The 25,505-nt window shown below is 38.6% G+C and overlaps 3 protein-coding genes, 1 long non-coding RNA gene and 1 pseudogene across 6 annotated transcripts; 2 read left to right on the forward strand and 3 right to left on the reverse strand.

Moving 5' to 3' along the window:
- Positions 1-63: 63 nt before the first annotated feature.
- Positions 64-2,688, forward strand: LOC115677852 (two-pore potassium channel 1-like). 3 transcript variants are annotated; one of them, XM_056303916.1, is made up of 3 exons: positions 64-423; positions 573-1,992; positions 2,084-2,688. In XM_056303916.1, the coding sequence occupies exons 2-3, from the start codon at positions 1,058-1,060 to the stop codon at positions 2,229-2,231; spliced, it is 1,083 nt and encodes a 360-aa protein (XP_056159891.1). In that variant the 5' UTR covers positions 64-423; positions 573-1,057; the 3' UTR covers positions 2,232-2,688. The 3 variants fall into 3 exon arrangements, with proteins under 3 accessions (XP_056159891.1, XP_030456946.1, XP_030456945.1); XM_030601086.2 differs by having other exon boundaries at positions 1,075-1,992; XM_030601085.2 differs by having other exon boundaries at positions 64-1,992.
- Positions 2,689-2,761: 73 nt separating this feature from the next.
- On the reverse strand, positions 2,762-4,421 carry LOC115677855 (heavy metal-associated isoprenylated plant protein 5-like). Its single transcript, XM_030601089.2, has 3 exons — positions 4,253-4,421; positions 3,895-3,976; positions 2,762-3,506 (listed from the first exon to the last, which is right to left on the reverse strand). The coding sequence occupies exons 1-3, from the start codon at positions 4,262-4,264 to the stop codon at positions 2,944-2,946; spliced, it is 657 nt and encodes a 218-aa protein (XP_030456949.2). The 5' UTR covers positions 4,265-4,421; the 3' UTR covers positions 2,762-2,943.
- Positions 4,422-9,028: 4,607 nt separating this feature from the next.
- LOC115677850 (disease resistance protein L6-like) overlaps positions 9,029-25,505 on the reverse strand; it is a 46,778-nt pseudogene continuing 30,301 nt past the window's right edge.
- Positions 12,737-15,506, reverse strand: LOC130134492 (disease resistance protein L6-like). The gene is made up of 3 exons (XM_030601080.2): positions 15,013-15,506; positions 13,208-14,315; positions 12,737-13,102 (listed from the first exon to the last, which is right to left on the reverse strand). The coding sequence occupies exons 1-3, from the start codon at positions 15,504-15,506 to the stop codon at positions 12,752-12,754; spliced, it is 1,953 nt and encodes a 650-aa protein (XP_030456940.2). The 3' UTR covers positions 12,737-12,751.
- Positions 15,161-15,850, forward strand: LOC130135232 (uncharacterized). The gene is made up of 2 exons (XR_008814681.1): positions 15,161-15,289; positions 15,376-15,850. It is a non-coding gene; the product is annotated as an uncharacterized LOC130135232 (long non-coding RNA).

Consider the following 25,505-nt stretch of genomic DNA (forward strand, 5'->3'; position numbering starts at 1 on the left):
AACGCAAACCCGTGAAGTTCTCAGATGGGCCCTTTTCAGTTTTCAGCCAACAAAGGCCGAATGAGACAGTGTTTGGGGGACTCGCGCTTGGGCCCGAATTGCCATTTTCGGATTCGCAGTCCAAAAGGCAGTTCCTTTTTTTTTATCATTATGTAATTGAATTTTCAATTCCACATCAGGGGATTCATCTCCTCCATGATGGTGCCTGAAAGGACGCTTATCTTCACGGAATTTCACGTGTGCATATTAATGCGGGGAACACAGTTCGGCTCGATAATGGGTGCGTGGAAACAACGGGGCGTAACTCTTCAGCTTCCTCTTTCGGAAAAGTTCGGATCTTGCAGTCCTTTTTCCCCATTTCTCAAGGAGGGCAATGCAATCTTTTGGGAAGCCATTTTCTCTTTTGTGAACTCGCTTCCTCAGGTAAATCGGACAAAAGCCCGCCGTTTCATTTTCAGCTCCAAGACGTAGACATGCACGTATGCCTTTGCCGTGAATCTCCCGTGTTTCTTATTCGTGCGTCTCTTCTGGGTGTCCTCATGATCATCTGACCTTTCTGGGATGTGTCGCAGATTAAGTAGTGTTTAAAAGATCGTGAATTCTTGTATGTGTCTAAGAGATCCATTCATGTCCTCCTAAGTTTGCCATTCTGTTCGAAGGGATGAATTCTTGTTTAGTCCAAGCCTTCTTGGCATTATTTGCTCATCCATTTACATGCTTGGCTGCGTTTCATCTGCAATATGGTCAACGTTGATTGAAATTGTCCTTGGTCTTGGTAAAAAAAGGCAATGTCTAAAGGGAAACAGAGTCTCTCTATTCTCACAATTTATAAGCCTGATATCTGTTTCATGAAATCAAAGAGAATCGCCAGTTTAAGGTTATTTGGGAGTGAAAGCTGCGAAATTTTCACCTTCACTCTGCATCACATAGAGGGACCAGACATTAGATTGCGTGGTACGGGGAACTTGAGCTCATGGCGAAGTTTGAACACACCCATTACTGGACGGTAAACAAGACCGACAGAAAATTCACGGAATGTCCCTTGACCGATTGCTGAATGCTCCAAAAATGCAGGCTGCTTGAGAAGGACGAATCTGCAGCATTTGATATGGCCTATGATAATACCAGAGAATCCTTGATTGGGAATCCAGCTGATGCTTCGAATCATCCCAAGGACAAGAGTAATGCAGTCCAAAGAAGAAGACACCGCCACAATTCTCCTTCAGTGGATAGTTTCCCCGAGCAGAATGGCACTGAACCTCATCTTCTCGAGTCTACTAAAGAACCCACATTTAGAAAAATCGTCATAGTTGTGGCTGCATACCTTGGTGTAGGAAGCTTTAGTTTCTTTCTCCTAAGGAACCAAATCTCGGGCAAGAAGACGAATGGTCTACTCGATGCCCTTTACTTTTGTGTTGTCACCATGACTACTGTGGGATATGGAGATCTTGTCCCAAGTAGCTCATTGGCGAAACTTCTTGCCTCGACATATGTTTTTGCAGGAATGGCTCTTGGTGGGCTGATCCTAAGCAAAGCGGCCGATTACGTTCTCGAAAAGCAGGAAATGCTTTTAGTAAGAGCTATGCACATGAATGAAAAGGTTGGTCCAGCCGAAATCCTGAAGGAGGTCGAAGTCCACAAAATCAGATATAAATGTCTCACTTCCCTCATTCTTCTTGGGGTCCTAACTGTACTTGGAACCGTGTTTCTGTTGGTTGTCGAGAAATTTACATTTGTCGATGCTTTCTATTGTGTTTGCGCTACCATTACTACTCTGGGCTATGGAGATGAAAGTTTCTCGACCACCAGCGGCAGAATCTTTGCCGTGTTTTGGATACTGGCGAGTACCATATGTGTGGCTCAGTTTTTCTTCTACCTCACTGAAATGTACACAGAAAGCAGGCAAAGATCATTGGTAAAATGGGTTCTCACACGAAACGTTACGTGCTCGGATTTAGAGGCAGCAGATCTTGATCAGGACAAAGTTGTCAGGTGAATTTTAATAATCTACTACAAATTCAATGATGCAGATAACTGATTTGAGCAAATGTTTGGGTTTCTTGCTGGTGCTTTCTTTTTGCAGCGCTGCGGAGTTTGTTGTATACAAGCTACAGGAAATGGGAAAGATCAGCCAGGAAGATGTTACGGCGATCTTAGAGAGGTTCCAGAATCTTGACGTTGATCAGTCTGGAACTTTGACAACATCTGATATAGTCCAGTCCCGAAATTAGGGGGTTTTGCTGCTTGTTTCCGAGGATTATACTTACATACTTTAGTCTTGTATCACTCATACGCCCCGCCATTACTTGGTGATGATGCTGAAGTTTTCTCTGTTAGCTTCAACCATAAGTGAATGTCTCCCCTATCTATAAAATCACTGGCAAAAAGTAAATCCAAAAGGTGGAATTCATGTATCCCTGCCTGAATCTCAGCATCTAGCAGCAGATGCTAGATACCACGAGTCAGATGGTCTGCGACATCAGCTTCACAAAATTTATTGAATTTCATCGTCGATCTGTTGCAGTCTCACTTTTACATGACAGAAGTTGCTACCGTGGTGCGTGCAACAAAGTCTGCAGTTTGCCAACTGAAACGTTTTGTTCATGATGACTTTTAAGTTCCTAAATCTATCTGAACAGCACGATCATAGTCATCATGCAAACGGACTTAATTTGAATCGGCTGTCCTCATTGATTAAAACTTCAACAATTGGTGACTGGGTAATTTAATCTGTGTTTAAAATACCAAACCACCTATTCAGCCTCAAACAGGATCATAAAATCATTGACCTTCCCACCAAACCTTATTGTTCCTTCTGTCTCATACGAACAAATACAAGCATCCACCAAATTTGACAGATCCTCCAACTAAGCACAACTGATATAAAATAAAACCTTTAGCAAGTGAACGTGTACATGCGACGCCAACCTATTCATGATCCAATCACATGACAGTGCACGACTCAGGGTTCTCTTCACTGAAGTAGTCGGAGCGGTTTGTGTTATAGCCCCTATTCACACCATAACCGCCCTCACTGTCGTAAGCCGGCACCCCGTGATAGTATGGCACGGCGCCGTATCCTTGGTAATACGGCTGAGGCGGCTGGTAGTACATTCCACTCGGATAAATCATGGGATATCCTGAAACGGGGTCGACAATATGCTTGTGAACTTGCGCTTCCTTCTTTTCGCCTTCTTTAGGCTTGTCTCCTCCTCCTCCTCCCTCTTTCTTTTTCTCGCCTTCTTTCGGTTTTTCTGCAGCTGGTGCATCCTTCTTCTTTTCGCCCTCTTTTGGTTTATCCCCTCCCTTCTTCTTCTCTTCCTCCTTAGGCTTCTCGCCTTCTTTCTTCTTTTCGGGCTCCTTCTTCTTCTCGGGGACTATCTCGATGCTCTCCACTGTTTCTCCACCTTTGCGGGCTATTTTGTCACGGATTCTCTCAGGGCAACAGCTTACCACGGTGATTCGCACCTTGTTCTGCTTCTCGTCGAATTCTTGGTTTTGGATTTCTCTTGTTCCCAAATCGATAACACCGATAAATGAACTTAGTTTCCTTTCTACAGCTAAATTTTGGTACTAAAGTTTACATAACATAATACTACTCGGAGAGTCTAATTCACCAAGGTCCTCATCCTAAATTCATAATTAGAATAGGAACAATGTGTGGAAGACTTTCAATTTCGGAAGAAACAGAATTATCGTTCACGAAATACGACAGTCTGGGATTAGAAATCCAGACATACAGTCGTTAGTTCATTATGACTTTACAAAACATTTAGCATGAAAGCTCTATTTATTGCTGAGTGTGATTCGCCCACTGAAGTCATATGGAGTCGATGGTGGTAATGAACAAAGAAAAAACAGGACAACCATCAACACAGGCAAAGTGAGACTCACCAGGGAATTTGCAGATCACTTTCTTGATCTTCTTGTAGCAGCGATAGCACTTCAGGTCAACCGTTATGACCATTGTTACTTTCTACAGTCCACAGTCACACACACATACGCACAAACACAGAGAAGGTGAGTGAACAATACAGGCAAAGATCTTTTGTACTTTGCAAACAAAAATGAAGCTAAAAGAAGAAGAGAGAAGAAGCATGGCTCTTTCTGACATCAGAAGATTGAGAAAAAATCCTACCTTTTTTATGCAAGAACGTAAAAATGGTCATCATATATGAGTCGTAATGATCTTTCTATCAGTTACAAATACAGGGTCTTGATAAATTGAAAGGATGAGGAAGATGAGATGCACCTTTTCAGCCATAGCTCTCCTCTCCGGTGAGTTTCAGCGAGATCTGATTTCTCAAGCTTGAGGAGGAATACGACTGACTGTGAAACTCTGTCTCTCTCTCTTTGAGGAGTGAGAGCTCAAGGGAGATAGAGAGATGATAGTAAAGTGAACGGGCAAATATCAAAGAGGGTCACATTCATATAAACGAGGACAAGAAATCCTTGCATCGTGTGAACATGTAAGCCTCCGGGGCGGCCGCGAATGGGAGGGCCACATGTGTCGCCTCGTGGGGATATTCACGTTGTCATTTGATGACTGTCGAGACATTGTTGCTGGTATTCAGCGCCTTCCCCGAATGCACTCATTCGGGGCCATTGAAATTTGGATCCTTCCCTCCCATCGAACCCGACGGCCGAGATCATCAGATGGACGCGCCCGGCGTCCATCGGACGGGTGTGATGATGATCTTGTTGGGTGGTGGGGGTGGGGTCCGATGTTTGCTGACTCTTTTACAAAATCTTTCTTGATCTGCATGTTCTGGTCCTCGATGGAAACTTCCCACCATCCAACTCACTCTCTGGTGATCTCACAAAACCAGAAAAACAAATAGAGAAAAAAAACAGGTGATGTCGAGTCTACGGCACGTCGTTTGCTTTGGCTGCAATAATTGACTGGGGGAGGAGTCCTTCTTCGATTTGGCTTCACATGCCAGTCACCTTTCGGTTCACAGGAACATATGGAAAACGAATATTGCTACAAATTAAGTGTCATATTTTCCGGGTCGAATTACTAATTACGAATGTCGATATCCTTCACATGCAAACAAAATTGAAAATCAAAATGTGGGTGGCTTTCGTATCTTGTGATCCATCAGTCGGAACAATAATTGAATAAAGCTTTCTCCGGCTCTAGGGATAATCGATATGCAAAAGGGCATGTACGAAATGTTATTAGACTTTAGTTTCGTTAGGTGTTTCGATAAGTACGACTAGCTTAGATCATACCACATTGTTCTATTAAGGTTGTCTTGTTGCATCGAACTCAAAATTAGTCTTTGCAGCTTCATGTATCTAATGTGGTGCACCCGATAAATTCAAAAGTTAAGACATGTAAGTCTTGCAGTTTCCGTACAATGCTAATTGTGCTTCAAAGTTCCGTGTCGTGACTTTTGTTTCGAGACGGATTCCGAGCGATGAGGACGCGTAAATTAGGTTTCAGAGACCAAATTCGTAATCCCGAGAGAAAATTCAAATGGTAAAAGCATGTTCTTCTAAACCAACAAAATGCACGGGTTCAAATCACCGCATGATCGGATGGGCACGAGTTTCCCCTAATTACTCTTTGTGTGTGTGTGAGATGAGGAAAGCCTGCCATACCCAATTGGGGGCTAGTCGGCAGTGATCCAAAACTATACAGGAGATCGGATCCAATTGCTGACCAGAATGCAATCAGATGGTGTTGAACTGATCGAAAAGATCTCACCGGAAACCGCCGGTCTCGACAGTCAATTATCGACCGGTGCCGAGAGCAAAAACCTCTCTTGGTCCCAGTATGATTTGGCGGGGCTCCGATCCATTGACCGGTCACGCTGCAAAAAGTTTGACTCTTTTTGTTTTCTCAAGGAATGCAAAGCACATACACAACGTGCAAAGCATTTTCTTATTGTGGGTGCTGACAAGGGACAACGAGTGCATGAGTATGATGATATGCTTTTGGATCGTGGCTTCTTAGCTGGCTCCGCGTCTCAAAAGAGCTCTCTCCTTTTGACCAAACAAGCAATGTATGGAATCTGAAGCCATCATTAGCCCATTGATTAACAAATTGGAATTGAGCTACTCACGCTTGAGAAAATTATAGGGCATGCGAGATTTCATGCCTTGGCTTGGAAAATTGAACTCGTCTCGCTCTCGACTTTCGACTTTCGATATATCCGAGATTGTCCGGGAGAAAATCGAATCGGAGAATTTGTTTGTTTTTTAAGATAATTCGATTGAAATTGTGCTTTCGAGAGAACTTATGGTCCCAAGCAACAAAAGAGTCGACTGTAAATGAAGGTGGTCGATTCTTGTACGGCCAATTTGGTTAAGAGTTTAGTGCAATTAATAAGGAGGCAGACGGTTGATGGTCATGGACATTAAAGACTGCAATCTAAACGTACCCAAGCGTGGAAATTTATGAAGTGGGTTTGGTTGAAAATTGGTTGAAGGTCAAGAAAAGGTTAAAAGAGATCGCCTGCCCGCATTCAATAAATTCATAGTACTTTAATGTTGGTGTCCAGTACAACAATCCACATTAGTACTTCTCTTTCTTTCTTTTCTTTCTTTTATTTTATTATTTGATAAGAAGATCGTGACAATAAGTTCAGAAAAATGACCGACAAAGACGAGAGCAACTACACGTAAAAATATACTTTATTATATGCATATACTTGATGGTAACTTGAATAGAAAGTTAAGGCCGTGAAATTAGATATGCAGCAAATCCATAGGTCATTTTGTATTTGACGAATCATGCGTGGCATTTAAATTTTTGGTGGAGTAATTTGATAGCAGTAGAAGTGGTCACGCATGAAACATAGACAAGACGAGACTTCTTGAGCCTCTCTTAATTTTACATCTTCTTTTTTCTAAATTTTTTGACTCCATCTCTCCCTTGGATTATTGTGTGCGATAATGCCTGATAAGGCATACGATTGTTCTCCGTACACTGTTAAACAACCTTTGCTTTATGTAAGTGGTTTTGCTATTCTTCTTTGCGTTTTGTCATTCTTTTGAGAAGTTAATGGAATCTGATGTGGAAAGATTGCATTGTTTTATTTTTTCCGAACATGGAATTGCCAAAGCACAAGTTCATTCAGAAAAACTTACTTTTGTCGGTAGATTGCTGTTAATTAACTTTGTACTCCATAGTATGATCAATTATTGGTGTACTTTAAGAAAGTAATGGAAAAGCTCGAAAGCGTCTGTAGATCTATTCTCCGTGCAGGAAGGCAAAAGTAAATGGGAGGATGTTTGTCTTCCTAAGAAAGGAGGGCTTGGGTTGAGGCGGCTGCATCAGTGGAATGAAACTCCTATCATAAATGGATTTTGCTCTCCTCTTTACTGATGAAGATATTCGATGCCATCTTTTTTATAGTTCTGTTGATTTCTTTGTTGAAGATAGAAGTTACGTGGTGTCGGGGTAAACTTTTGTGCATCTCGACTGGTTCTCCTTTATAGGCGATTTTATAGGTGCGCTTCCCACACTGACATGGTGCATCCGGGATTTTACTCCTAGAGTGCCTCAATAAGCCTTGAATCCAAGACCACAAGAAGAGGAGCAAACTTCATCATCTAAGCCTGCACCTTGATTTTTTTAGTTATGTTCAGTTTACTTAGAGTGAAATTGAAATAGCAGATAGCTTGAATATGAAGCTTTTTAGATTGGATATCTTGAGGAACTCAAGTCATTTACAAAGTATTTGCTATGAACAAACTTTTAAGGAACTCAAATTCATTTTTCTTTTAGATTTTGAACTTCACTTTGCGCACAAAGTCTGGCGAATCAAAATATGTATTTTTTCGCGATACGAGTTTTTCATTCAGGTTTTTCTCTTTTTGGACAAGACATTACTTGTTCCCTGTTTCCCATCAAATAGTTTCTTTGGTCAAATTTTTGTTGTATTTCTGATGATAATTTTACAGATGCCACAATGTTGAATTATAAGCGTGTTTTTTTATATGTTTTTTTTTTCATTAAAGAGATTAAAATTATGTGAAGATGCTCACCTTTCTTATTTCTTTGGTTACAGTTTAGAGAGCTTTTCATAAGTTTATTGTCAAAGTGTGTTGATTTGTCATGCGGATCATAAATTTGTTAGTGCCAGTTACCTTACAAATAAGCCTATAACAGGGATTGTGTACACTATTTACTATAGATTCTAATACGAATTGGTAACCTCATATATTAGGTAAGATATGAATCGAAACCTTGGTGTGTGATCTAAATATAGTGTCATTTATCCTTGGTGCAGCGTCGGAAATGAAACTTGTATCATGTCGTGCTCCAAATCAATTCGCATAACTCGTTTATTAACTGCTAAACTAATGTGATGGGTTTATCTGGTTTGCCTTATATAATGATGTGCAAATGCTCCAACACGATGATCTGTCACGGGAAACACTGAGGTTTGGCTCGTTCTTGACTTTTCAACAGAGCATTTTCTTATTGGTGCTAGAGCAGATCAGAGTGCTAACCATGAATTTGGGCTGGGCTATACCTACAACTACAAGTTCCAAATGAGGCCCAAGTCCAACTGCTTGTCAGGTTTTGCATTTTCTGTGCAGGCTGTAATTTTCCATACATTGGACCGTTCCTACAATAAAAAATCAGTGAAAGTCTAGCTAGCTAGCATCTTTATTTTCTTTTGTAAATTGACTTGAAGTGCCACCCCTCGAATTTCCAACTTTAAAGTGTATAAATAAAAAATATATTAAATCTCTACCACTAGATAAAATTTATATGATTTCAATATGAGTGTTATTATTTAGCGATCTAATGATTTAGCAATGATCAAATTTAATTACCGGTTGGAGCTAGAGACGACATGGCAAATGTTTGGCACAATTTGAGATGCAGTCCAGAATTTACATTGTGATTTAGTTTTTAATAATCGAGTTGCATCGAGTTTAATCTTAAGCATGCAAACTATAATGAGTTGAGCTCGAGCACAGGGATTTGAAACCGAATTTTGTCATATTCAATCAAACAATTAATTTCAAGTCAAACTTTGCATCGATAAACTGCTACAAATCAATTAGTAGATTGGTTGAGTCTTTATAGTTTTTCTAATGAAATACCTTATCTTGGAGTCTTTAGTGCATTGATTTGACCCAACTAAAATAATATGCTAGTTCCTTCCCTGCATGCTGACAAGAATGTTGTCTTCAAAACATGTCACAAGCCTCCGAAACATGTACCATATCCAATCAAAGCATGATTCCTGAAAAATAAAGTCACAATCAATCTTGAGAGAAAGTTTCAAAAAGGGTATAACATGATTAAAGTTATGCAGTCAAACAAGCCAGTACTACATATCAACTAATGTCTATCGTGTTTAATCTCTGAGTCAATGTATACTATGTAGAAGGAAATAGATTGAAGTTGTTTTAAATTACTCCAAAGATACTTATGAAAGTCAAATATATAGGTTTTAACTGCATTTGTTGAGATTGAAATACGAGAAAGAATCAATATATATTTTAAAGGAATCAATATCATATAAAAAAATCGTAAATTGTGTGGGATTAGTGTAGTGATTAGGGAACAAATTTGTGTGTGTAGATTATGCACATCACATCAATTCAATTCTCCACATAACGGAATGCAAACAATTTGACAACGAAGCCACATCCACCCAGTCTTTGACTCGTACCCTACTTAATTCATAAGATTAATAAGATATCCTATGGACCAGATGCGTAATCTGCCTTAAATCTAAGCTTCGAAGATAGAGAAATAATATGTTGTTACAAAAAAAAAAAAAAGACCAGGACTATTAAATAAAGTAGATAAAGCCTTCCCTCCTCCTTTTTTCTCCTTTTTTTTTCTAGCGAAGTTATGGAAGCAGGTTAACGAAAACATATGTCTTGTCAGGTTTACGACAACTTTGATATAAAAACTGATTTTGATTGCAATCCAGAAGTTAAAACCAAAACTCAACCTACTCATCAAAAGTTAAAAGAGAATCAGAAATTGACTCTAACTGATTTGAAGTCTTCACGACCAAAAATATAAATACCTGAAAGATCAACTACTTTAATTCCTATTTGAAGCGGCTTTTAATCAAACTGTAAAGAGCAGGGGAGGATGCATGAATACATCATCCACCAATTAGATTTTCATTGTTTTTTTTAGAATTAAAAATCTTAAATGATGATTAAGGAATGGACAATTTTCTCACACTAACCGGTACAAACAATTTGTGTTCGATCCAGCAAACCGACTTTTGGCTCAAATCTTACTTGTTTCACAAGGTTAATGGAATATTAATTTATAGGTCCGACATCCAAGTAAGATATAAACTTCCTCGCAACACTAAAAAAAGAAAAAGCAAAAAGATAACCAATCTAGACAATTCTAAACTAAAAATTTACAACACCAATCAAACACAAGGCTGGATAGAGTCGGTCGATAAATAAAGCAATCAAATGACCAGACCATTCATGAATTACTCATGACACACACTTCAGGTTCTTTCTACACTAACATTTTGCCCAATTTTCTATTCCATCAACTCTAGTTTCACAAAGCCTCATCATATTAGCTATAAAACCATCCAATTGAAAACTCTCTTGGTAAAATCAAGTAGACAAAGCCTTTCCTCCTCCTCTTTCCCTCTTTCTTTGTTGTTTATTGACCTGCAGATTCTACTCTATTTGAAATTGTACCTGCATACATACGTTTTCTGGTCAAGTTCTATGGATCAGAAACCTTGAAACCTGCTCTATTGGTACTTATCAATTCAATTAGTAAATTTTCACGTGATTTATGCTCTAAGAGTGCGTCCTTTACACGCAATGAGCAAATTATCTACGACACGTGAAAGAATCATATGATTCCTTTAGCTTTCTATCTTAACTATGAAAATCACAAAGTAACAATCCTACCTCCATAACAAATATTATAAGTATGAAATCGGGAAAATAAAACTTGCAGGTGTGTCAAAATTTAGATTAATGTTAGAACAAGTTAGATCAATTTGAATGCCTCGTTATCTGTCAATGAGATCTTCATTGGTCCGATAACATTAAGTAAAATGAAATACTGAATCTGTTTTTGCCGTAAATCAATTGTGAATTGTGCGGTAGAAAGAAGGTCCAATGAGACTCACCTTATGGTGCGTGTAAGACTCAAGGGTGCCCCGAAAATCTTTCCTGGAACCGGAGATATCTATGAGGCAATGATTTGGTAATTTGGTGTTTGATACATCAATTAACCTTACCAATGATCCACATCTGCGAACTGATAAGTAATCTAAAAACTCTAGCTCATTGAGGCCGTTGATAACCCGTAGCTGTTTGTTGTCATAGATTCTTAAACTGTGGAGGTTCTTCAAGTTTGACAAACCACCAAGACTTCGCACATAAGGACAATTAGAAAGGAAAAAGGATTCCCATGATTCCGACGTACCAACAAATTTTATCTCGAGTATCTTAGTGCAACCCAACAGCACGAAACTTCGCAACTTATTTAAGAATCTCAATGGAAGGATTAGTCTCCCTTCACAACTAATCAACTCATTAGCACACTCGCTATTATCCTGCCCCGCTTCCCCCACATTAACAAGGCTTTGAAAGGACTCGCAGTGTTGAAGATCCAATCTCTCCAGTAATTCGAACCCAGCAAATTGAATCTCAACTAGCTTTGGACAAACAAATACTTGGACAACATTCAGCTTCCTCATACTTGATAACTTGAATCTCTTGAGGGATTCACAACTAGTTACATGCAACTCCGTTATATTTGGAAGTTGAAGCCCATGGAGTTGAAATTCTTGCATTGGAGACGCATAGAGCCCTAAATATGACAAATTTCTCAAGTTCGGAGCGAGTGACACAATTGAATTGAAATCATCAAGACATAGCTTTCGTAGAGACAAGGGAAGTTGCGGAAAGGTTTGTAGGTCTAATCCAAACAAATCAAGTTTGTTTAGCAGAGGAAGGGAAGCTAGCTCCGGAGGAGCACGGACATTGGGAAGTCCCAAGCTCAATTTAGTCAGTTTGGACAACCTCCCAATCCACCATAATTCACCGGTACAAAGATTATCTCCTCTTGCTCCCCAATCATTTAGCTCCAACTTAACCAAATTAGTCAAATTCGAGAGATCCGGGACTACCCGCAACGATGCACATGACACTTGTAGATGGGTTAAACTTATTGGGAGTGCCGGCAACTCTTGAATCTTAGAACATGCCCGCAACTTCAATCTTTGTAGGCGAGGAAGCATGCTAAGGGTCTGTGGAACTTCACTAATTAGAGTATACGATAGATCTATAATTCTTAGAAAGGGCAGACTTCCAATTCCAGAAGGAAGTTGGCCTTTCAAATTCTCACTAGTGATTCGAAGGACTTCCAGATTTTGAAGCATTCCAATAGAACTAGGTAACTCCCATGAATTTGCTGAATCTAATCCATCAAAGTCACTTGAAAAGTGCACCTCATGTAATGATCTCAACTTCCATAACGAATTTGGGACTTTCTTCACTTTACACCATAATACAGAGAAGCTCTTAAGATTCACTAGCTCCCTGATTTCTTCAGGCAAATCTTCAAGAGAAGAGCACGAATGAATCATCAGATCAATCAGACACTTCAACTTCCCAATAGAGCCATCAATTTTCCTCAAATTGGAACAATCATCGAAAGTAAGTCTCTCTAAATTCGGGCATCCAGAGAAGTCTGGTGTCCTGATTATTTTGTGACAACTTACTAGAGAAAGAACTTTCAATTTCCTCGCCATCTGTCAAAATGAATGCATTATTAAATGGATGAACAGTCATATATTACTTTCAAAGAAAATAGAACAAGAATAAGTATATTACAGACCTTGATCGTGCTTTGCAGTTTCGAATCATCTATGAATTCATTGTCCATTAATTCAAGAATGACCACATTCTTTAAGTGCATGTTGGTTAGCTTAGAGGTTGGAGAAGGACAACTCCAACAAATCCATCTTAAATTGGTAAGATGATTCGCTAAGTTACCAACAAAGGTTCCCCCATTTAATTTGAGGTATCTTAGATGTTCAAACCTTCCAATCTCTTCACTTCTAATAACGACCTCAAGATAACTGCCGCGTAGATCAAGATCCAATGCTTGAACATTTTTCATCTGCATATGAGGGCAAGAAATGAGTGGTCTTTAATAATTTATTTTAGAGGAAAAGGATTAAAATGGGAGAAAAAAGAAAGAAAAAAGAGCATCCTAGTGCTTTACCTCCTTTGTGGTTATAGTATCAAGGATCTCATTGCAATTCCGTAACCTGCTACGCTTTCCGGGATTTATTGGATTTTCTTGACGAACAATTTCTATTCCAAGATCTATGAGTTGATCATGCATCCAAAAATTATTGTCCTCCCCAATCTTTACCAAAGACATGCTGATTAGGACATCAATTCCAGTATTAGGGAAAAACTGACAATCTCTCCACATGTAAATTGCATTGTGCTTATCCCTACCAATAAAAAAGCATGCGATATCGAGAAAAATTTGTTGTTGCTCGAAATTCAAGGCATCATAGCTGATCTTCAACTTTCCAAAAACATCCTCATGAGGTGATTTTCTTAACTTGTCCAATATCTCTTTCCATAGTTCTTGCTTTTTGTGGAAGAGTAACGAACCAATTACTTCTAGAGCCAACGGAAGTCTCCCAGTAGAAGATACGATTTTCCTTGAAAGATTATTGTAATCATTTGGAGGAAAGTCTCTATTAAATGCATGCCTACTGAAAAGCTCAAGGGCACAATCGGTACTCATCATCTCCATTTCATAATCTAAAATTTGACACTTTAAACTATTGATTCGCAAAACATCTTTATTTCTAGTTGTAATCAATATTCTAGATCCGAAATACAAAGTACTCTTTCCAATTAATTTCTCCACTTGTTCGATGTTATCAACATCATCAAGTACAATGAAGAGTTTCTTATTGCACAGTGCTTGTCCAGTCCTCTTCGTTCCATAATCAATTTCGTCAATGCTCCTTGTTCCTGCATGAACGCCGATTTCAGATAATAACTTCTTTTGCAACTCGACTAAGCCATTAGTTCTTGATGACTTCGCTCGAACATCTTCAAGGAAACAACAGCAGCTTCCAAAATGAGAAGAGAGTTGGTTGAAGACAACCTTGGCAAGAGTCGTTTTACCGATACCTCCCATGCCATGAATTTGAATGAGTCGAATGTCGCAAGAATCGACGTCTAACAATTTGCTTACTGCTTCAACTCGTTCATCAATTCCAACTAAATGTTCAGTAACCAATCTATGTTTTGTCTTCAACTTTTCCACAACCTCCTCAACTACCAAGTTGATCAGTTCGCCATGACTGAGACAATGGAAAACCATTTTAGCGGGGGAAAAGCGAAATCGCGATTACCTGGCTAGTAATGATGTTATTCAAGCACCGTATAGACTACACAACAATTGGATAAATACTGTTTGACCTTAACGATCTAGAAGTGATCCTCTAAGAGTCCACATTGGACATTAACATTGCTCCAAAACATACTGTTTTGCGCTTGGCGACACGTGGGCCATCTCATGACCCGAAAATTGACTTAGAGTCCAAATGAGAATAGCAATCTTGGGATTATGTTGATAAATGTTGGTGCAAAATAGATCGTATGAATATTTTGCATTTGAAATTGACACTTTACGGTATATGTTCGAGCGATGATTATAAAAATTGAACATGGTGCATTCAAGAGGAGAAATGTTTAATGCGTTGAAAGTTTAAACGAGTAGATAGGCATGTACATGGCATTTCATTATCCCAATCTGTTTCCTCTCACTAACCACAATCAAATATTAATTTAGCTACCTAGCTGTTCATATCATTACTCGCTCATTATATAGGATGACCTTGTTAAGAAGTTTCACATTTTTTGACAAACGTAGCATAGGTTCATCATTCAGTATTACTTTAATGAAACTCCCATGTCAATCTTACTATAATTTTTATATCTATGATTAAGTGCTGAAAAGAATTGGGGAAACAAGTATCTAGAAAACAGCTAGCTTACCCTTTATACTTCTTCACTTCCCACCCCTTTATCGCATCAACCTCCATAAGAGCCTCTCTACACGCATGTACTTGCTCATTGCTCAACTTCTTGTCGCGCTCCAAATTTAGTATCGCATCCCGATACAACGGAGTTTTAAGCTTAACATCATCAGGTTCCACGTCGAAGAAAATAGGTAGGATCTCTTTATTACCTTCTGATTTGCAGGTATTTGCCACGATTTGCACAAGTTCGCGGAGGCACCATTGGCTCGAAGCGTAGGTCTGAGAGAAAACGGGTATGTATATCCTAGAGTTGTTGATTGCTTGGTGAAGCGATCCGTCAATTCTTTCCCCGACACGGAGCTCTTCGTTGTCTCGAAAGACGCAGATTCTAGCACCAGTCAAGCTATGGAAGAGGACGTCAGTGAATCCAGTCCGAGTGTCAGGTCCTCTGAAGCTCAGGAACACTTGGTACTCGCTTCCCGGTGATGTTCCTGCATCTAAGCTCACCATAGCAGGAGTTTGCAGCTTAGCAGATTTAGATCTCTCTCTCTCTCTCTCTCAGCTTGGCAGATCTAGAATGAATGAGATTATTGATATCTGTATAAAAGATGAAACTGACTTGTCAATAATTGAGGAGTGTGTTGCTGTTGAGTGAGTAGCTGAGATGAAAAAGATGTTTGTGGAGGGAGAGAGAAGGGTGGAATAGATATTTGGGAAACGCGTATTCCACGCACAGGACCACCTCAATTTCTTGCCAGACTGTCCTAAGCATATATGAATATTCAACATAGCCGACCGTTTCTAACAAATTCTAGATAACATTTCTGAATGGGTCATCCCTTTAATTTGCGAAAGTCGTAGAAGGTGGCCGTGACAACACGTCATGAGGAAAATAATCAAATGTTACTGTTAGTGGGCATATCCATAGATCATTCTGTATTGAACAAATTATGCGTGGTCTTTGAATTGTGGTGGAGTAATTTGATAGTGGTAGAAGTGGCCATCCACAAAAACATAGACGAGACGAGACGAGACTTGACTTCTTGAGCTTCTCTTATTTACATATTTTTTAATTCTTATTTTACCGTTAAACAACCTTTGCATTTTCTCATTCTATACAGAAGTTAGTAAAATCTGATGCAGAAAGATTAAATTGCTTTTTTTTTTTGTCTTGACAGCATGGAATTGCCAAAGCACAGGTTCATTGCAATGCCAAAGCATCAGAATGCAAATGTATAAACACCTAAAAAGAAAGAAGCAATAAGTGTATCAAAAATTCTAAAATTTATTGTAACAGTGCAATCGGTCCTAGGACATTTAAATAGCACAATTCAATTTTAAAACTTGTCAAATTGGTGCAATCAAATCCAATGGAAATGCCGACATGACAATCTTTCTATGACAGATGTGGCACCATAGGAAAAGGCTTGGAAAAGCTTTAATAGAAAAGCTAAAATCAAAAAGAAAAAGGCCAGAAAGTTTAGAAAGTAGAACCAACTCTGTTAAATATTTTGAAGCCCATTGAACTGAAATTCTTGCACTTGAGATCATGAGAGCTCCGAACTTGACAAATTTCCTAATTTGGATGAGAAGTGAACAATTGCATAGAGGTTATCATGACTAAAAATTAACGAAGACAATGGAAGTTGTGCTAGCGTTCGCAAGTCCTACCTAGACAAGTGAAATTCCTTTAACTGAGAAAATGAAGCCAATCAGAAGGAGCGGGGACATTGAGAAGTTTCAAGCTCAACTTAACCTATATAAACAACCTCCCAATCCACCCTCAATCACTTGCATAAATTTTACCTCATTGTCTCCAACTAGAGCCATCAAATTGGTCCGATTGAACCAAATTAGTCAAAGATCTAGAACAACCCGCAACAATTTAGATGAGACTTGTTGATTGTTTAATCTTTTGGGTGATGTAGCTAGCAAGGATCACCTAGAGGGGGGTGAATAGGTGATCTAAAACAATTTTTAGTAATTTATGCGGAAATGAAATAAATCACAGAAGAGTCCGAATAAAGTTCGGATTCAAGCATGATTATATAGACGGTGCTCTTGATGTGCGTAATGTAAAGTAAGAGATAAGGGAAAGAGAATCGCACACAAGTTTATAGTGGTTCGGCTTATAGCAAGCCTACGTCCACTCTCCCACGCTTACATGCCTCTACGGCTGGATTTCACTATGTAATCAAGAGGAATTACAACTTCTGAGTGTTAACACTCTTGTGTATGATAGGACTCTCTATCTCACACAATCACTCTTACAAAGTGTCCCTCAAGATCTTAATATTTGGCTCAGAATGACAAGAGAAAATGATTGGATTAAGCTCAGACTTTGGACTTGTTGATTCTTGATTCTGTACTTCTTCTGCTGCTCATTGATCTCCTTAAATACTCCTCCACTTCCAAACTAGCCGTTGGACAGCATTCAGAGGATCATCTTCCAATCTTCACCTTGGACAGATTTGTATACTAAGGATTGAGTAGCCGTTGGATAACAGATTCTGAATCCCGCTGATTCTGGTCGCCCATACAATCAGAATCTTGGTTTTCATAAGTAGAACTTTGTCCGTTGTAATGCATTCTTGTCATGATGTTTGATTGTCAATCAGTTTGATTCAGATTGAGACAATCAGAGTAACATTCCTTCCGTGAAATCCATGCCGATCACTACTGTTGTGTTACGTTCGAATTCTCGCGTCGAAGATATTCTCGTCGCATCGAAGAACTCCCCGCGTCCCGTCTCAAGACTTTCGCGCCCGAATAATTTCTTCTGCGTCCGACGAATTTCTTCGTCTGAATAATTTCTTCGTCCTGCATTTTCATCTCGAATAACTTCTCGATCTCGCATCCGAATATCTTCGCTTCTCAATCTCGTAACTTCGATTATGTGGGTCTTCAAAAATATACTTGACAGCTTGTAAAGTCTCCGAATAACTTTCTTCCGAGCTTCCGAATATACGGCACTGGAATAATTCGGAATAAGTACGTATTTACAATAACATAGAAGGTTTTGTCAACTTCAAAATTAATAGGAGTTTTCCTCAACAATCTCCCCCTTTTTGATGGTGACAAAACTTTCTTTGCAGATTGAATTATTTTGAAAATAAATAAACATATTAAGCTCAATAAACACAGATTGAAAGAGTAAACTCTGTTGATATCTGTGTCTTTCTTCCTTTGAGAATAACCTGTAAATCTGCAATATGATTTCTCCCCCTTTTTGTCATCAACAAAAAGAATAGTAATAGAAAGGATAATGCACTGATATTAAGAAATCAACCAGTCTAACAATAAGTATGAGAAATATTACATACCAATTGAAAAAAATAGAGAGAAATGTTGAAAAACAGGCTATTTTTTAGGAGTACGAATCAGTTGAAAATTTTCCAATATTGAGACAGCCTCCTCAATCTTCGAACTGCATTGACCTATGGCTTTATCCATGCTGGATGAGCACATAGCAATGGCTTCCTCTAATTCCGCCTTATCTGCTGCTGCTTGAAGTTGTTGAGCCTTGGTGTTTTCCTCAACAATTTTCTGTAGGTTCTGCAAATTTTGTTCTAGAGCAGCCTGCTTGTCCTTTATCTCGAGCAGAATAGAAAGGATGTTCTGATTTTCAGATGGCTGACCTTGGTCATTAGCTTCTTCAGACTGATTGTACCCTGCGGCTGATTCTGGTGGAATCTCCCCCTGAACAGGTGATTGTTCTTCAGAAACATGCTCTTCATGAATTGGTTCTGAAACATTTGGAACTGGTTCAGGAACATGTTCTGGTTCTGCAGTGTGACCTGATTCAAAGTGTGCTGCTTCTGCTTCCTCATTTGCATCATGCAGAAGAGTTTTTTCTTTTCTTTCTGTACACTTTGATTGGGGTTGGAGAATCGCCTTGCTTGCTTGCCGAATTGGTTCTTTTCCTTTGCTCCTTTTCTTTCGAACTTTCTTGCCAAATGATTTTGCCTCCGATTGTTGAGCCTCTTTCCTTTTTACTATGTCCCTTACATCTTCAAATTTCTTCATTTTGGAGAGCATTTTTTCTCCAACAAACATAAGTGGAAGCATAGTTTCTCGCAACTCACCAGGAATAGATAAATTGAGATACATGAAGATACGAGTGATCAAAGCTCCATATGGCAGATGACCCTTATCTTTCTGTAATGCTCTGTACATATGGAATATTATGAGGTGAGGAAGAGAGAAGGATTGACCTGTCAAGATAGCCCAAATGAGCTTGATCTCTGATTTCGAAAGGTCAGTTTTTGAGGCATCCTTTGTCTTTAAACAGTTGATGATGATCTTATGCAAGATCACCGATCGTCTTGATAAGTCAGAATAGGAGAGATGTCTTTTTGATCCTTGAGCAAAGTTCGGATTTTCAGAAGCTAGCTGAGAAGCCTCTTCAAGACTTACTGCCAATGGAGTAAAAGTGGAGTGTGTGGCTCCAATTATCCTTGCCAACTCATGCGCCTTTAAATCAACTTTCTTGTCACCAATAGTAAACTGTAACCAGTTTGGTGACAGAATTGAAAGATTTGAATAAAAGTAGGCAGTTAATTCAGCATAAGTGTTGGCAGATTGAAGGCAAAATTCATAAACCCCTAATTTTTCAAACAGGTTCTGTACAGAAATTCCAGCCTTCTCCAAATACTCGAAATCCACAGTTCTATTGTTCATTACTCCTCTATCAAGTAACACTGTAGTACATCCGATGCGCAAGGTTCTCGAATAAGCCTCCTGTTCCGGGCAAGCCGGATGCTATGCCAACTTTTATCTCAAAATTCTCAAAAAATCGTGCATCATCATCTGGAACAACAAATTTTGAAGCACTAGATGTCTTAGGGCTTACATGAACCGATTTCTTTTCAGATGGAGTTGAAGCTTCTCCAACTTTTTCTTTGCCCTTTCTTGAAGAAGTTTCTTGTGGAGTAGTGCTGGTTGGAACTTGCCCTGATTTAGTGCAGTATTCAGAATAGATTTTCACAAGGTGAGTTTCAGAGCGAAGATCGTTGTCTTTCAGACAAGCACGAAGAGCCGACTCAGAGGCATTATTCCTTTTCGGCCTTTGATAATTCTCCCACACACGTTTAATGTTTATGAACCGAAAATCGCTTTACCGCACGATTTCGGTGGAGACGAACGCCGAGGGTTGACGCTTTGAAGGGTCGGCATGATGATCGGATTCGAGTCCGAAACTTCTAAAATTCCGCCGGTGCGGTAGATTTTGAGTCTTGATTAAGAATACGAGAAGATCTTCTGTGGGCCACCATCTTGACCGGCATTATGATCACCTTTGAAGACGAAAGTTTCGATCTTTTGGAAGAAGAAGAGGAGAGTCTCTGTATATCGGAAGGTTTTTGAGAGAAAAAGATCGTACTGATAGGGTTTTGGAAAAGAGAAGGACGGGTTTAAAAAGGAGGTTGATAACTTTTTGGAAGGAAAAAGTACTTTTAGAAATTAAGAGATATCCTAAACAAGTAGGAAGAAAATATACTCTCTAAAACTTAACCAAACATATCAATATATTAGGCAGATTTTATCAGATAAAATAGAATGCATACCTGATTTGCTTCCAAGTATAACGAATTATAAAAGTATCCTGCCAAAAATGTCAATTATATACCCGCCAAAATTTGAATAAGGAACGTACCTGTCTTTGTGAGTCTGAAAAATGTTCAGACTGAGAATACTTGAGTCTGAACAATTTCCTGTCTATCAAACACTTCAAGAAAATGGATAAGTAATGCACAGTTTTTCTCTGATGAATTCAAATGAAGATTTATCAAGAGGTTTTGTAAATATATCAGCTAATTGATTCTTAGAATCAATAAATTGAATATTTACATCACCATTTTGAACATGATCTCGAATAAAGTGATGCTTGATTTCAATATGCTTAGCACGAGAATGAAGAATTGGGTTCTTTGTCAAATTGATTGCACTTGTGTTGTCACATTTGATTGCAACACTTGATTCTTCAATATTAAAGTCTTGTAATTCTGTTTCATCCACGTAATCGCGTACGCAACTTCCCAATGCTACATATTCGCGTCGTCAGAAAGTGCAACTGTACTCTGCTTCTTTGAGTACCAGGATACCAACATATTCCCAAACAGTTGACATGTACCGGAAGTACTTTTCCTGTCCACTTTACATCCAGCTAAATCAACATCAGAATATCCAGTAAGAGTAAAATCTGAATCTTTGGAATACCAAAGACCTAACATTGGATATGTTCCAATGTATTTGATTATTCTTTTTACTGCAGAGAAATGAGATTCCCTTGGGTCTGATTGAAATCTTGCACACATACAGACACTAAAAAGAATGTCAGGTCTAGAAGCAGTTAGATATAATAAAGAGCCTATCATGCTTCTATATACCTTCTGATCAACCTTTTTACCATTTTCATCTTTGTCCAGTTTGGATGAATGAGACATGGGAATGTCTGTCTTCTTGCAATTCTGTAATCCAAATTTCTTGATAATCTCCTTTGCATACTTCTCTTGGCAAATGAATGTACCATCTTTGGTTTGTTTCACTTGAAGGCCAAGAAAGAATGATAATTCTCCCATCATACTCATCTCGAATTCATTCTGCATATTCTTTGAGAATTCCTTGCATAGCAATTCGTTAGAAGATCCAAAGATTATATCATCAACATAAATTTGAACAATTAAGAAATCCTTACCCTTTTTCTTAACAAATAAAGTTGTATCAACTTTACCTTTGGTAAAACCATTTTGCAGAAGGAAGTTACTTAACCTTTCATACCAAGCTCTTGGTGCTTGTTTCAGACCGTAAAGAGCCTTCTTGAGTCTGTAGACATGATCACTCTTTCTTGGTTCTTCGAAACCAGGTGGTTGTTCCACATATACTTCTTCTTTGATATATCCATTCAGAAAGGCACTTTTCACGTCCATCTGAAATAATGTAAAGTTATGGAAACAAGCATAAGCTAGTAGTAGCCGAATGGCTTCTAACCTTGCAACTGGTGCATATGTTTCATCATAGTCTATGCCTTCTTCTTGAGAATAGCCTTTTGCAACCGGTCTTGCTTTGTTTCTTGTAACTTTCCCTTTGTCATCCAAGTTTGTTTCGAATACCCATTTTGTTCCAATTCTGGATGATTTTTGGGTCTTGGCACAAGCTCCCATACTTTATTGATTCCGAACTGCGTCAAGTTCCTCCCGCATAGCATCGATCCGACTTTCATCCGATAAAGCTTCACCAACTTCTTTGGCTCTATTTCGATATCAAAGCCAAGTTGCTGATGTTCTCTTTGTGTTTGGATCTTATCTTGATACCATCTTCTATTTCTCCAATAACGAGGTTCTTCGGATGACTGGATTTATGTTTCCAGTTTTTGTCATATTTTTCCTTCTGAAAATCTGCAGACTCTGAACTTTCTGGTTGAGTCTGTATTATATCTTCTTTGCCTTTTGATGCTTCTGATAATTCTTGAATGTTGGGAGATGGTTCAGATTCATCTCTGTGAGTCTGAATGTTTTCTTCAAACCTCACATTCATTGATTCTTCAACAGTCTGAGAGTTCTTGTTGTAGACTCTGTATGCTTTACTTGAAGTTGAGTATCCAAGGAAAAATCCTTCATCTGCTTTCTCATCAAACTTTCCAGTGCGGTCATTTGGATTTTTCAGATATAGCATTTACAACCAAACACTCGAAAATATGAAATGTTGGGCTTTCTACCTTTGTAAAGCTCATAGGGGTTTTCTCAAGAATGGGTCCGAGAAAAGCTCGTTAATGATATAAGCATGTCGTAAAAACCGCATCCGCCCGTAAATAAAAGGAATTTTGCTTTCAATCAGCAAAGTTCTTGCCATTTCTTGCAAAGAACGATTTTTCCTTTCCACAACACCATTTTGTTCGGTGTATAAGGAGTAGAAAATTGTCTTTGAAAGCCATTTTCCTCACAAAAATCTGAAAAACTTTGATTTTCAAATTCTCCCCCATGATCAGTTTTAATGCAGGAAATGGAATAGCCCATTTCATTCTGAACTTTTTTTGCAAATTTTGAAAAATATGAAAATGTTTCATTTTTATGAGCAAGAAAGAACACCCAAGTAAATCTTGTGAAGTCATCAACAATGACTAAACAATATTTCTTACCACCAATACTTTGTGTTCTGGTTGGTCCAAATAGGTCCATATGAAGAAGCTGCAAAGCACGATCTGTGGAAACATGATGTATAGACTTGAAAGAACTTCTTACTTGTTTTCCTAGAGTGCAGGCATTGCATAACTCTGTTTTCTTGTATTTCAAATCTGGTAGACCTCGAACCAGTTTCTTGTTTGAGATCTTTGAGATTTGTTTCATACTGATATGCCCCAGTCTTCTATGCCATAGATCTTCATCCTCTTTGATTGAGATCAAGCAATGAGTGGAGTTTGGATTGACATCTAGAAGATAGATATTGCCATGTCTTCTCCCTGTAAATGTTTGAGAAGAATCTTTGCTTGTCCCTGAGCATGTATCTTCTTGAAAGTTGATTCTGAAACCTGTATCACATAGTTGGCTTATGCTTATCAAGTTGTAGTTGAGTCCTTTTACCAACGAGACATCATTGATTGTAAGTCCTCCAATTTCAACTGTTCCTTTGCCAACGATTTTTCCTTTGGTATTTCCTCTAAAGGATACTTTTCCACCATTCAGATTGTGTAGATCAACGAATATACTTGGATCTCCTGTCATATGTCTAGAGCATCCACTGTCTAGGTACCACTTCCTTTTTCTCTTTGTGGTAACCTGCAAAAAACACAACATCTCAAGTTTTCTTTGGTACCCAAATTTGTTTGGGTCCTTGAGCATTAGTATAGGCTGTCTTAACAAAATCTCTTCTAACAGGTCTCCAGACCTTAGGACATTCATTCTCAAAATGTTGTGGATCTCCACATTTTGAGCACTTGAGTGCACTTCGACCAACAGGTTTTACAAAATTCCTTTTGAAATGATTTTTATAAGCTTGTCGAGGAGGTCTTTGTTTTAATCTCTCCTTGACCTTTGGAAAATCAATCAAGCTATCACTTTCCTTCACAAATCCGAGACCAGATTTGTTGTAGTAAGGAATTTGGATAGAAAGGATATGCTTCAAGGTTTCTGAACCCTTTGAAAATTTGGAAGTAATTTCTGAAACTTGCTTTTTCAAAACTGCATTTTCTTTGGAAAGAAAATCTCGACTTTCCTTGACTTGATGAAATTCTTTTTGAAGGAAATCGATTTTTTCTTTTTGTGAAACATCCTGTTGCCTCAGTGATGAATTTTCCTTTTTCAAAGAAGAGATGCATTTAAGAGCAGTCTTGAATTCAAAGCATAATTCATCAATGTAATTTGATACCTCAATAGGCATGTCAGAATGTTTTACCTCAATTTCCACTTTGGGATCGGAATCGAATCGAGTCCTGAGTCTCACTTAGCCATTAGGCAAATCTTCATCACCGTCTTCACATTCCGTGTCACCCGGTGCTTCGCTTTTAAGGCCTTCTTTGCTTTCTCAAACTTGGTCTTCTTTTTCAGAAGTGGACAATTTGGCTTGATATGTCCACGTTTCTTACAGTGAAAGCATATAACATCCTTCGATCTTTCTGTCTCATCGAAAGATTTCTTCTTTTCAAAAGGCTTCTTTCCCCTGAGGTTTCTTCCTTTGATCTTCATTTTCTTATACTTCTTTATAAATAGAGCTAGTTCTTCATCATCAACGTCTTCATCTTCAGAATCTGCATCAGAATCAATGTTAGTCTTCAAAGCAATTGATTTATTACCTTTGGATTCAATCTCCTCATTTCGTTTCTCAGTCTCATATGATTGAAGAGTTCCAATTAACTCATTCACTGATAGAGGCTTGATCCTTTGTGTCTCTCAAAGAGATGTTTTGATGTTGTCCCACCGATTTGTCATCCCTTCTCGTAAGTTTGTTGACTTTCATTGCATCTGGGAACCGGTTTGTCCTTGATAAGCAAGACCGTTTACTATATCGAAACCTGTCATATAAATCAGCAATTGATTCTCCAGGCTTCATTTTGAAAGATTCATATTGACCAAGCAGAAGATTAATTTGAGTTTCCTTGGCTCGATCTGTTCCTTCATAAGTAATAAGAAGAGTATCCCAGATTTCCTTAGCTGATTCACAAGCAGCAATTTTTTTATATTCAATAGGTGATAAGGCACAATAAAGAGAATAAATTGCTTTGGAATCTAAGGTTTTCTTTTGGATATCTCGAGTTTGAGATAATGGAGGATCTCGCTGCTTTGCTTGCATCCGCCTTTTCTTTTGAATCGAAGACTTTGGATTGACACCTCTGATGATGACATCCCATTGCATGTGATCAATTGACTTTATGAATGCCTTCATCTTATTCTTCCAGACACTATATTCCTTGCCATCGAAATATGGTGGTCTTGTTGTTGCTCTGTCCTTCAATGAGCCCTGGAGCACCATAGCTAGCCATATAGATCGTTAGCTCAGAAGTAAGACACTTCAATAAAT

The sequence above is a fragment of the Syzygium oleosum genome, unplaced genomic scaffold, assembly GCF_021117445.2.
Source record: "Syzygium oleosum isolate NSW1041296 unplaced genomic scaffold, Sole_v2.1 Sole_v2.29, whole genome shotgun sequence".
NCBI classification, from domain to species: Eukaryota; Viridiplantae; Streptophyta; class Magnoliopsida; order Myrtales; family Myrtaceae; genus Syzygium; species Syzygium oleosum.

What these genes read in the sequence shown, in the direction of transcription:
- LOC130134492 (XM_030601080.2), bottom strand. Translation starts at nt 15,506, where the DNA reads ATGGTGAGCTTAGATGCAGGAACATCACCGGGAAGCGAGTACCAAGTG. An exon ending in GAAGTGAAGAAGTATAAAGG is followed by an intron (nt 14,316 to 15,012) that starts GTAAGCTAGCTG and finishes CCATTGTCTCAG; the next exon opens with TCATGGCGAACTGATCAACT. An exon ending in ATACTATAACCACAAAGGAG is followed by an intron (nt 13,103 to 13,207) that starts GTAAAGCACTAG and finishes CCTCATATGCAG; the next exon opens with ATGAAAAATGTTCAAGCATT.
- LOC115677855 (XM_030601089.2), bottom strand. An exon ending in AGTGATCTGCAAATTCCCTG is followed by an intron (nt 3,507 to 3,894) that starts GTGAGTCTCACT and finishes TGGGAACAAGAG; the next exon opens with AAATCCAAAACCAAGAATTC.
- LOC115677852 (XM_030601085.2), top strand. Translation starts at nt 1,058, where the DNA reads ATGCTCCAAAAATGCAGGCTGCTTGAGAAGGACGAATCTGCAGCATTT. An exon ending in GATCAGGACAAAGTTGTCAG is followed by an intron (nt 1,993 to 2,083) that starts GTGAATTTTAAT and finishes TTCTTTTTGCAG; the next exon opens with CGCTGCGGAGTTTGTTGTAT.